Raw genomic sequence first — 13,769 nt, 5'->3', positions numbered from 1 at the left:
TAGGCAATTTCTTGCAAGTCCAATAGATACTTTGACTGCATGAAAACCTCCCCTTTACAGTCAAGTAATTTTTATGAAAAATTTTAACTAATTCTGGGAAAATCAAATGTCCATATAAAAAAGAAGAGTATAGTCTCCCAACTCAAGTGATGTGTGCAAAAATCCCCAGTCAAGATGGATCAAAAGCACACCCATAAGAGATTGAACTTTAAACTGCTCTTAAACATGGAAGAAAAGCCTTGTGGGCTTGTGATTGATCAATATAAACCACATATTGTGGCTCATGAGAAAAATATAGCCAAGGAATCATATATTTTAAGAGCTTAAAAAGAAGATATACAGCCTCATTACTAAGCTACAAGTTCTCTGTTTAGAAAACAATTACCTCTTGAGTGGTTTTGGTTCAAGCACACATGGTATCATGTTGCATGGTTGCCACTAGATACTCAATTACTTGAAAAGTAATCCTGGTATTTATGCTTCAACTCTTTATTAAATCCATGCATCTTTTAAAAAAGTGCCGTGTGGATTCTCCTTTCTCAGTAAACACCAAGATTAACTTATATTAAATACATGACATACCCATGGACGATTAAATAGTTTTCTTCAACGCAAAACTGTATATTACCTAAAACAAAACAAAACAAAACAAAATAAAACAAAACAAAGTTGTTTATCATACTCAGGAGCTATGTGGGCCAAGTGCCTTTCTGGAGCAATAGACGTAGATGTTCTCTCCTGTCAACACAGAACCTACGTCTACCATATGATCTACGGCTCTCTGGGGATTAAAGAATTGGGTTTGAAGCAGTGGAACTAATGAATCAAGAAATTAGTATGCTACAGATAATACTGAAAAGGTCATAACAAACTGTGGGTTGTTTAACTTTCCATTGTCACTAAAAGAGTGCTCATTATGCTATCTATTGTCTCCAGCCACCCAGGGCAAAAGAATGTTTATTTTGGTTTTTATCCTTGAACATGTATGCTCTACTTTGTCACCCCCCATCCCCCCCAGAAAAAAAAAGCCCACAAGGAACCTGTTTATAGAATACACAGGCACACCGTAATTTTTAGGGGAGTGCTTAAAAATACTTAGCAGACTTCTAAAAAGTGTAATCGCTTTCTAACTATTTGTTTTAATCCCTGGACCAAAGAAACAGAAGCACACACTACACACGTAAACCGGAAGGACCTTTGTTACAGAGGTTTCTCTAACAGTGGCTGAAGTATGTGTGTGTGAGAGAGAATAGGTTTGTTGTGTGTAGGTGGTAAATATAGATTGGCTACTTTTTAGGGCTCAGAACACTGTTGGAAATTGAAGGATCATTTAAAAATGTTATGACTGGATATTTATCTTTTTATAAAGAGCCCTTCTTTTCCACCCACTTCATGTGAAAAAAGGCACTGTGTAACAAAGTATTAACATGGATATCATGATGATTATAATCTTTTGAGGTTGGAAAATTGTCACTGACAAGTGAATATTGACATGGCTGTTTGAAGAATTATCTAAGCTCTTTTTCTTCCTGAGGCAGGGTCTCACACAGCTCAGACTCACCTTGGCCTCGTTATGCAACCAAGGCTGATCATGAACTACTGACCTTTATGTTGCAACTTCCCAAGAGCTGTGATTGCAGGTATACCTCTCTACTCTAGTTTAGTTTTGCTAAACTAAGAATGGCTACACTGTACTCTCCATTGGTCCATTGAGAGTGCTTAGTAAGTCATCTTTTCTGTATCTCCATTTTTTTTTTGTATAAAGTGCATAATTCTTCCTGCCTGCTGTTTCTGAAAGCAAGGAAGAGGGATGGAGAGTACCACTAGGCTGTGTGGCATCATTTGAAGATTAGTGCTACATGTGAGTCAGGGAGAGTTTACCATTCATTTGGCTTCTAGGGAGAGCCAACATAAACACTGTCTCCTTAAAAACAATCACCAGAATCCATGTTTACTTACTGAATCGCTGACTGAACCCTTTATAAACAACTAGACTGTCAAGAATTCGGAGTCAGCTTCAATGTCAGAACCCAGTGTTGTTTTCCAATGCGTGCCCAGAGCGCAAGTCCTGTGTAACACAGGAATGCTGGTGTTCATCTAACACATTGTGCAGAGCCATACTTCCTTTATGTTGTACCCTCTCTACCAGGCAACATGTTTTTTTTTCCATTTTATTGAAAGTACATTTTTCCCTCATATAATATATCCTGATTAAGTTCCCCTCCCTCTACTCCTGGTTCCTCTCCACTCCCATCTGGATGCATTCCCCTTTTGTCTCTCCTTAGAAAACACACAGGCTTCTAAGGGATAACAATAAAATAAAGTAAAACAAAATACGAGCCATAACAAAAACTAACACATTGGAATAGTACAAGTCAAACAAACACAAGGAGAAGAGTCCGGGAAAAGGCACACGAAGCAGATACAGACATAGAAAACGATTCTTTCAGACATTCAGAAATGCCAGCAAAAAATAAACTGGAGCCACAATTCATACCCAGAGGGTTAAAAAAGAGAGGAGAAAAATATAAATAATACAAAAGGTAAAGTTTAAAATGGGATATACCCTGACATGACATTATGAGACCAAAAAAACCTTCAAAGATGCCTTTGAGTTTATTTTTTGTAGATATACTGCCAGGCATTCAGCCTACCCTAAGAGTAGCCATTCCCTTGGAGAAAATAAGTTTGCAACGAGTTCTTAACGTTGACATTATTCAATAAGAAAAGAATGCTAGGCACTGAGGGGGTGCTTCAGTTTTTTTTAAAGCAGTGTTATGCTGTGTTACGTGTGTTATGAGTAGGGCTTTCTTACCCTTGGCAGCAGAAGTGCTGTCAGGATACAGTAATGATTGTATAGAGATCTACAACATACACCAACCTCACACTATGACTTAACTCTGTGTCCAGATGGTAAATCTCAGCCAAAGGCTTTTAGGAAAGAGTCTAAACATATACAGCAATGGATGATAGAAATGTCCACCTTTCTCTCTGCTTCTTCCTCCCTTTTTACAAATGCCCAATGAAGGATACGAAGACCATTAAGTAGTGAAAGGACCTAAGTGTTTGGGGGAAACCTTTTGTCCCTTGCCTTTGTTTCAAGTGAAAATTTCAACTATTCATTGAAAACTCAGAATGTTCTAAGGTCCATACCAGCTGTAAGGTATACAGATTATAAGACACAGCCCCAAATCTTAAAGATTGTACATTTTATTAATAGGAGATAGAAAATGCACAAAAGTTTACAGTAAGCTTGACCTATAATGATTTTAGAACACATAGCAGAGTGAGTAGAGGCAGCTGCACAGTATTCACTCTATGTATGTTGGACTAAAGTGAGAGCCATAAAAGTGTACAATACATACCATGCAAGTTTAGAAAGGGGCTAGGTACTTCTGTTTAAATATAATCTTTCTGATTAAATATAATCTTTCTGAGAACTGTACGAAGTGACTGTTATTGGCATTTAGAGACTCTTCTGTTAAATGGACATAGAATTAAACTTCCACCTAAATACATGTTTTTATATTTATAGATCACTGCAGCTCTCAAGCTTCTTTGGAGAAGCCTCTTCCTGCAGTAGATGTTGATTAACACAGAGATCCATGACTAGCCAGTAAGAGACTGTGGAGTGCTCAGCTTTAAATGAGACGTCTGTATCACACCCACCACATCCCAGGGAAGATCTTCAGAGCCAGAAGAAGTGGATGACTGCAGGGAATAGTGCTTATTGGACAGGCATGCTATGGCTGGTGCATTCATGAACTCCCAGCATTTATGACTGCAAGCCCAAGACCTGGATAAGATCAAGTCAGAAACAATTCTAGCACGGATGGGAGAGGGGCTCATGAAGCACCACAACGGACCGCTGTTGGGAGAGGGAGAGTTACTTTTCTTTAGATGCATCCCTAATAGGCTGTTCATGTTCCAGTAGATAAACTACACCCATGCATATACTGGTAGTACAAGAAGACTCAGGGAGTTTATAAGAGAGCACACAAGGTTGGGAGGAAACAGTGGTGTTTGGTAAAATGCAAGAAAAGGTAAAGGGGAGGTAGTAGGAAATGGGTTTGATTGAAACACATTATATTCACATATGGAATTCTCAAACAATACATTAAAAATAATGCAATTATAATACCTAAAGAGGAGTACAAATGCACAAACAAGAAATGGATAGACATTATCCTATAGATAACCTATAGATTGGGGATTTAAAGTCATGCTGTCTATTTCAGAGAGTGAATTCTTAAACATTGCATTATATAATTTAGAAGGAGAGTCACAGAGAGTCCAAGATGGGGCATGTTTCTTCTTGAGAAGATGAGAAGCTTTGTATAGAGGAATATTTAAAACCATGCCTAAAGGACAAAAAATAATCACGATGGACTGTTCCATATTAGGAGGAAAGAAATGAATTCTGGTTAAAGTGATATAATGATACAAGAACCCAAAATGGGACTGGAGAGATGGTTCGGTGGTTAAAAACATTGGCTGCTCTTCCAGAGGACTCTGGTTCAATTCCCAGCACCCACATGGCAACATACAATTATTAATTATTAATTATTATTATTATTAACCCCAGTTCCAGGGAATTTGATATCTTCACACAGATATATGTGTATACAAAGAAAATCAATGCATAGAAATTAAAAAACAAACTTAAAAAACAATGCAGGGAACAGAAGTACGGAAGTTGTGGTGGGTCATTGTGACCTGTAATTTGATCAGATTGAGATACATAAGAGATGTATACACTTCTGGATGGGTATAATTTTAGAGAAGACCGAGATGCAGATAAGAAAGAATAACTGATTTGAAAGTAGGCAACACTCTCTAATAGGCTGGGGCCCCCGGTGGAGCAATGCTGGAAGGCAGAAGAGAATAGTTCATGTCAGTGCCCTACTTTCAAGCGAAGCCTCTGTTGCTGCCATGGTCTACTCTGATCATTGCTTCTCTCTTCTTCAGCCTTTTGCTAGGGATATCATGTTGGTGATAGACTCTTTAGGTGACCCCTGACCTTGGACTGGATTATGCATTGGTTCCAATTACTTTAGCTGAATACTTACTGGATCTTTGGTTCTACAACATGCAGATGGCCATTATTGGATTATTCAGTCCATATCCCAAATAAATAAAAAATAAATAGATGAACAAATAAATAATAGATAAATAAATAAACATGCACAGACAAGGGTGCACTGGACCAGATAGAAGAGACCTTAAGATTACTGCCACAGAAGCTCTTGACTGTTCGGGGTGATCCTAGTGTGATGGGTGGTATGCCCTGTCCACCTGACAGGGTCTGGGATCGCCTTGGAGATAAGATTCCAGCTACACCTGTGGGAAGTTATTTAACTTCTGCACATGCCTGTGTACGGTCAGAGAACAAATAGTTAGAAGACGGCCTTGTAAAATGAGAGGGAAATTCTCTTCAGGAGGACACATAATTGTGCAAAACCTCTCTGTATGTTTAATAAAATCTTACGCATTTTAAGTTCATCAAATCTCTAAAAGGGTTTTTCTTTTATTTTCCTTTTATGGGGCATTGTTTCCAATTTGAGAGTTTATAAAGTTGCACATATGTTTATTGATTTTGTGTTCTTAGTGTATTTTATATTGAACACTGCTAGCTTTACGGATAACACTACTTCATTAGAAAAAAAAAAAGGGTTGGGATTTAGCTCAGTGGTAGAGCACTTGCCTAGGGAAGCGCAAGGCCCTGGGTTCGGTCCCCAGCTCTGAAAAAGAACCAAAAAAAAAAAAAAAAAAAGAGGTCCTTGCTAGAATCGGGCTAGTATTTTGGCATGGTATAGACTTCAGCATCATGTGCACATGACAGTTAAGGGTTTGTGATATAGTGTGACACATACGAAGGTGACGTCAGCATTTGGGACTATCTATTCTGAATGAGCTACTCCTGTGTGTTCTGTATGGCTCTTGCCCACGGATACCGACCTTGTTAAGCACAGGGCTTGCTGAATCAAATCATCTCTAGGATAAAAGGAAGTAATGTTTGATGAAGAAAAATAGGAAAGGATGGGCTATTTCCTTGCGTGAAAGTATCAGAATGTGAGATTTACCACATCTAAACAAGTCTCCAGCTTTCTTATTCCACACAAACAGGTAATCATTACATCCAAAATGATATTACTCATCAGTCAGGATTAAGCCTCAGATTTTGACAAGAGGTGATGGTTAAGATCCTAAGACCTTGTGAGTTGGTAAAGGAAATGGCTTGAAAGATCATGGTTATCAGTTGAAGGGAGGACAGAGAGTGGTGTGTACTGTTTAAGTGTAGAGGATGGTTCCGGTGTATTGCTTGTACCATCAGTGAGCATCCTTACTCTGCCCTGTCTTCCCACAGGAAAGAACAACTAGGAGGTAGCCTCCATTTATTGAAAAGCTGCTAGATAACCCACACATAACTCATATGGCCTCCCCTTCTACAGCTTCTCATACTTCTTGGGAACACATGAGCACGTTTGACCCTTCTGAAACAGGAGAATGGGAGAGGGTTTGCTGTCTAGCACACATGACCAATAGACGAGATTTGCTGAAAGTCTTATCAGTCCATACTTAGGGTTACCTCCAAGGGAATGATGCTTAAATCTCACATTACAAATTTACTGTGCAATTTACTTATACAATCCAAATTATGGTTTTACGACACTCATTACAAACAATAAGAGCATCAGCTAAGAATTAGCCAGGTATACCTTCTCTCTCCCTTGTTTTCTTTTTTCTTTTCATGAAACAGCATTTAGCACATACTGTTTCAGATAAAATATCTATAGCTACAATCTAGTTAAATGAACTCCTACTGAGAGATATTGGGTGATGTAAAGGAACTAGTTATGAAGAGCATAAAACATGACTGTTGACTTAAAGGCACAATATAATTAATTCATGTAGTCCATACATTTGATTGCATTTTATACACATACTAAGCAGGACTGAGGTGGAGAGCTTTGGATCTCAGAACTCCAACATATCAGTGGCTGTAGCACTGACCAAAGTGACCATACATACATACTTATATACATATATATACATACACACATACATGCACACACAGGCACATACAAGCATACATACATACACACACATACACAATACATGCACACACATGCACATACAAGCATACATACATACACACATACACGCACACACATGCACATACATACATACACACATACACACATACATGCATGCATACATACATACATACATGCATACATATATACAAACACACAATCAAAATTTCAGGAGGTGAATGTTATCACTGAACAATGGACAAAGTTCCATAGTAGAACAGAAGGCAGGAACCCTAGCCCTGGAGGATTTGTGGGACCATTTTCTATGAGCTGAAGGTTGAGTTTAGTCTTGTGTGTAAAGGGAAGATTGTCAAAGACAGAGAGGGGGTGTTTGATGACATGTAGAAATTAAGTGGCTTGTATGAAGGCAGCACTGTGAGGTATAAGTAACTTTGGTTGGAGAGATAAATATCATCTTATGTCAATGCAAGCATCATATAAATACTTCCAAATAATAACATAACAATGTTAAAAACAAGTGTGTAAAACAAGGCAATTTTTTAAGTTCAAAAAGTTGCTGCTGATCCATAACAAACCCTCCATCAAACCTGCAAGCATACACAAAACAAAAAACAAACACGAGCTCTCTACAGAAACTGAAATGTAAAACCTGAAAAATATTTTTTGCTTATAAAATTTTAATTCTGTCACTTTTCCTGTTACCAGTATCCCAAAGAGAGAAAGGATAGTAGCTTGAATTATAGTAACACATGGAAACCATCAACACAAGTTAGTAAAATGACAGAAATTCTTACTTTCCCTCAGGCTTGGATTAATTCTTTGCAGAACCGGGGAAGCTTTGCCAAGAGTAGCTGGTGTAGCTGAAAAAGAAGGAGAAGAAAATCATTAGTCATCCCTGTAGCAAACTGATCTGCTGTGACCCTGTTATAGCATCATTTTTGGATAACAGGCTCCCATACAAAAACCCCCATTAAAATTAAAGCTGTATCAATGCACTAAAAGAGCTTGTAAAGACAGCAAATGGAAGCCTTTTGGTTGTCATTACCTTGGGTTTCATGCCCAGACACAACACAGAACAATGAAAACAATTCACCATCTATCATTTGAGTCCAAACTCAAGTTTCCCTTGTACATAGGAAGGAGAGGACAAGTTTCTTTTAAAAAATATATAAAACACACGTTTAGTTTAAAAGTTTATTTTTGGAAAATACTGTAAGTCAGAACATTCTTAGGCATGGGGAAAGAGTATAGGGAAGGGCAAAGCAGAACAGGGGAGGCCCTGGAGTTCTTTGATGGGCAGTTAAGTCAGTCATTACAATGCAGCTAGGAGCAGGCTGCCTGGTCAGTGGGCAATGGTGGAAAGTGATCAGTAAGGCTCTTTCCAACTGGGTACCTTTGTAAATGCTCCAGCTACAAAGGGACTAACCTGTTGTCTGGTCTTAGTGGAAAAGAGTGTAAGAGGACAGGATAGACCATCTCTGGTTACCACTCAGACACAACAAACACCGAGATTTAAATGAAAGCAAAGGAAACTATGTGTGACCCTGCTACATCAACATTTAGTCTCCCTACTGTATTTTAACATATAACTTCTTAAACTATTTGTAATATCAGAGCAATGGATTTTTCTTAGACTAATGAGTGGAGTAGTGGCTGGAGATTTCCTCCCTTAGGGTGGAAACTGGCACAGGAAAAAAATAGATGTATGGTTGCAGAACTGGGATTTTTTTTCAGTATTATTCAAAGCCTCTGGGGAGCAAGGAGGGTCTAATGGTGAAGCTCATCACCAATGGCCAGTGATTTAATAAATGTAGCCAGAGAATACAACATTCGCAAAGAATTAGTGGTCAGAGTTCAGGAAACTTTCGGCTGGCTGATAACCTGGAGATGCTTAGAGAGCGCGGAGGATATGTCATGTTCTTTGTATGTGATGGTTTAAATGTAAAATTTCCTCTAAGGGCCCATGTGTTAAAGCTATGATCCTTAGCCTGACACTACTCTGAGGTGGCAGAAATTCAAAAGATAAAGGTGAGTTAAGAGGTCTTCTCATCATTGAGGGAACAGTGGTTTTAAAACAAAGACTGGACCCTTAGCCGTTTCTTAGCCCTGAGGAAAAGTGTTTTTTTCACATGCTGCTGCTACGGTGTCCTCCATTTCATAGGCTCAAAAGCCGTGAGACCAAGTAATCATGCTCTGAAAACTTGAGAATACTCCTTTTCTCTTTATAAGTTGATTGTTTCAGGTGTCTGTTACAGTAGCAGAGACTTATTAATACGCCTCATTATCTATATCCTTTGGGATACCCTTGGTAATAAGCCAAAAATAGTTAATTTAATGTTTCTCTGAGCTAGTGTAGCAAATTCATCAAAACTAATCGAGTCTTGGGAACTGTACCTTTTAGCTGAAAAAAAAATTCAAAACTATAGTACAATCTATTTATAATTTACAGCTGAGAAACCTTTCAAAAGTACAGGATATTACATACATTTGTCATCTGAAGCAGGAGGCAGTTTTGTGGGACTGAGCTATCAAGCTGTGTGATGTGACAGTATCTGCAGGCAGGCAGCATAAGAATTGAATTATACTGTAGGATGCTCCTTCTCACCTCAGTATTAGCCAGTTGTATTCTCACATAGCATTTTGGTGACCAAAGAATACACAAGTATTCTGTTTTCAAGAGTGTGGCCAGACACTCATGTTTGTTTTTCCCATATTCCCTCAGACGACTGATACTATTGTCTTATTCCTAATAGAAGGCTACACACTGAGAAGTCTGTCTCATAAAACACAGGAAAGAAAAAGAAAAGAAAAATGGGCAGATCATTACTTGGCACCCACATCACAACCCTGCTTGCCTCCCAAGAGGCAGCTCTAATCCAACATACACACTGAGACACCCTTTTCTGCACCCAGCCCAACTCCCCTGTCCCACCTGCTGGGCTCTGCTCCACCCTGTCAGAGCTCTATCTTCTGGTTCACACCTACACCTGAGGCAGATGCCGATCAGCTCTCTCTGTGCCCCACCTCACAGCTCCACCTGCCTCCTGGGAAGCCAGTTCCAACCTGACACTCACAGCTCAGACTGTCTCCCAGGAGGGCTGCAAATCAGAGACATAGCTCCATCTGCATCCTGGGAGGCCTGTTTCAATACTGGACACCCAGGCCAGCCAACATCAGAGACAACCAGATGGCAAAAGGCACATGCAAGAACATCATCAGCAGAACCCCATGAAATATGGCACCATTAGAACCCAGCTCTTCTAGTACAGGGAGCCCTGGATATCCTAACACACCTGAGGAGCAAGATCTTAAATCCCACTTCATGAAGATGATAGAGTCTTTTAAAAGGCATATAAATAAGTCCTTGAAAGAAATACAAGAAAACATAATCAAACAGGTAGAAGCCCTTAAGAGGAAACAAATAAATCCCTTAACGAAACACAGGAAAATACAATCAAACAGGTGAAGGTAATGAATAAAATGACCCAACACCTAAAAAATGGAAATAAAAGCAATGCAGAAAACACAAATGGAGGCAATCATGGAGATGGAAAACCTTGGAAAGAGAACAGGAACTACAGATGCAATAGATATACCAGTAGAATACAAGAGAGGGAAGAGAGAATCTCAGGCATAGAAGATCCATAGAAAAATGAATACATCAATCAAAGAAAATGCTAAGTGTAAAAAGTTCCTAACTCAAATCATCTAAGAAATTTGAGACACTATGAAAAGACCAAACCTAAGAATAACCGGAATAGAAGAGGTGAAGATTCCCAGCTCAAAGGGCCAGAAGACATCTTCAACAAAATCACAGAAGAAAACTTCCCTAACCTAATGAAAGAGATGGTCATAAATGTACAAGAAGTCTACAGAACACCAAACAGATTGAACTAGAAAGGAAAATCCTCCTGCCACATAATAATCAAAACACTAAATGTATAGAACAAAGAAAGAATATTAAAAGCTGCAAGGGAAAAAAGTTCAAGTAACATAGAAAGGTAAACCCATCAGAATTATACCTGACTTTCTCAAGAGAGACTCTAAAAGCCAGAAGATCCTGAACAGATTTCTTGCAGACCCTAAGAGAACACAAATGCCAGACCAGACTACTATACCCAGCAAAACTCTCAATCACCATAGATGGAGAAACCAAGATATTCCATGACAAAACCAACTTTAAACAATATCTTTCCTCTTATCCAGCCCTACAGATGATACTAGAAGGAAGACTCCAACATAAGGAGGGTAACTATAGCCAAGAAAACACAAGAAATTAATCATCTCACAGCAAAATCAAATGAAGAGAATCTCTCTCTCTCTCTCTCTCTCTCTCTCTCTCTCTCTCTCTCTCTCTCTCTCTCTCTCACACTTCCAACAACAAAATAACCGGAACTAATAATCATTGATCATTAATATCTTTCAACATCACTGAACGAAATTCACCAATAAAAAGATAGGCCAACATACTGGTTATCCATCATTCTGCTGCATATAGGAAATATACTTTAGGGTGGGGGGGTACCTAGGCGCACCCTCTCAGAGGAGAAGGGAAGGGGGAGGGACTGTGAGGGAGGGACCTGGAGGGAACGCAGCATTTGGGATATTAATTAATTAATTAATTAAGAAGAAGAAAAGAAAAGAAAGATGAAGTGCGTAGTGAGCTGACACACACCAATTTTAGACCTGGTGAGTTTGGTCTGCCTGCTCTCTGAGGTGTTTTTTCATGGCTGTGTATATGACCTCTTCCCAGTGTATTTGGCTGGGAAGAAGCAGCCATCCTGTCTGCTACAAATAATGTAAATCTAGTAGATAGAGTTAAGGCTATCCATTAAATACAGAATTCTAATATAGTAGAAATTTTGGAGTGTATCTTGTGAGGGGGTATCTGGGAATTATCATTGAAAAATACTAAAAAAAAAGATTTGGATTTTTTTTCTGGTAAATCAAGCAATTTTAAGTGGTTACTATAATATTTAAAATTTCATGTCTATCAGTTTTCAAAGTTTCTATTGACTCTTGAAATTTTACATTTTTTCATTTATTGAAGCTTATTTAATACTATAAATGAATAAGACAAGTAATTAACATAAAACAGGCAATGCACACTCCCCAGAGTGAACAATGTACTAAGCATCAATTTTAATTTGAGTGGAAAGCAAAAACTGTCCTTTATGACAACATAACTGCTGCCTTCATAACTGAAGATATGTATTCACTAGTATTGTCATTAATATTTTGGACTAGTCTCATCACCATCCCTAAGTTCCTTGTCTTTAATTTTATTTTATTTCATTATCTGTCACTTCAAATTGAACACAAAATCTTCTAAATTTTCTTTTATCTGATTATTATTATTATTATTAGTATTATTATTATTATTTCATGTGTATGAAGGCTTTGCCTATATGTATATATGTGTACCACATGTGTGCATGGAACTCATAGGTCAGAAGAGGGATTTGGTAGATCTGGATGGCTGTGATCTACTATGTGGATGCTGGGAACTTAACCCTGGGTGCTCTACAAGAATAACAAGTGCTCTTAACTGCTGAACCATCTCTTCAGCCCCCCAAATATTATTCGAAATGGATTTAAATATATTTAGATATGTGAAACAAATATAATAAGCAGCAAGTAGGAACCAAGGTGAGAACACAGTTAGTTAATGCCAGGTAGCCATGCGAAGGAACCATTTTTCATAACCTTTGGTTTTCTGTCTTGTTGGTTTGAGACAGAGTCTCATTGTGAAGCCTAGGCTGCGCTAACACCTTGGCCAGGGCTTTTTCGATGTTCACATCTTTGGTCTTCTATTTAAAACTTAATCTCACTTCAGGACCCTCAAAGATGGACTTGGGGGTTACCTGAATCTCTTTGCCCCTCTTCGCAATGTGGCCATATTGACTAAATCTCCCTTTATGGCATTCCTGTAAGTAAATTAAAAAAAAATCAATGTATATATGTTCTCCAACTGTAGGTTACCCGTTCTATTGACAATTATTTACTATTTGAGTTTGGATAGTTCAAAGGGGACAATATTAACTTAACTAGAGAGAAGAGAAAAGATGGGAGAGGAAAAGAAGGGGGGAGGGAAGAAAGGAGAGGAGGGGGAGGGAGAGAAGGGGGAGAGAAGGAGGGAGAGGAGGTGGGAGGAAGAGAAGGGAGAGGAGGGGGGAGGGAAAGAAGGAGGGAGAGGAGGGGGAGGGAGAGAAGGGGGGAGAGGAGGGAGGAGGGAGGAGGAGGAGGAGGGAGGAGGGGAAGAAGGAGGGGAGAGAGGAGAGAGAGAGAGAGAGAGAGAGAGAGAGAGAGAGAGAGAGGAGTGCCAATGGAATTACTCAGCATTTGTCTCAGTTTTCAACTTGAAATTGAGAAAAATAGAATATGCAGGTCAGTTCTGAATTCATTAGTAAGGTCTGAGCCAAACTGTTGGTCTTGAAAATCTTGGGGAGTCTTGGATCCCTAAGACCTCTGGTGTTTCCCTCTCTGTGGCACATTTAGGGACATTTTCATAGAGCAAAAGCATCACTCAGCCAACACACTCTATAACATGCAATGAATCAAGACATACAAAGGATAAATGACATTCTAGTGGAAAGACCACAGATTTATGCCTGTGCCAAGTGGATGCTGGTTACAAATGTAATGCACAACATGCCGTCTTAGCAATGGAAGGGTCACGCTCACTCATCAATTCAAATTAGTGTCAGAGTC

The 13,769-nt window shown here is 38.9% G+C and overlaps 1 protein-coding gene across 1 annotated transcript in view; it reads right to left on the bottom strand.

Annotated features, from left to right (window-relative positions):
- Ghr (growth hormone receptor) overlaps window positions 1-13,769 on the bottom strand; it is a 230,531-nt gene that overhangs the window by 54,409 nt on the left and 162,353 nt on the right. Inside the window, exon 3 of the mRNA XM_032898830.1 lies at window positions 7,853-7,918. Within this exon, the coding sequence (XP_032754721.1) occupies window positions 7,853-7,918 (66 nt within the window). The remainder of the gene's footprint in view (window positions 1-7,852; window positions 7,919-13,769) is intronic.

The sequence above is a fragment of the Rattus rattus genome, chromosome 3, assembly GCF_011064425.1.
Source record: "Rattus rattus isolate New Zealand chromosome 3, Rrattus_CSIRO_v1, whole genome shotgun sequence".
Lineage (NCBI taxonomy): Eukaryota > Metazoa > Chordata > Mammalia > Rodentia > Muridae > Rattus > Rattus rattus.
The sequence above is the reverse complement of the archived record's forward strand: the minus strand, read 5'-3'. Positions and strand labels throughout refer to the sequence as shown.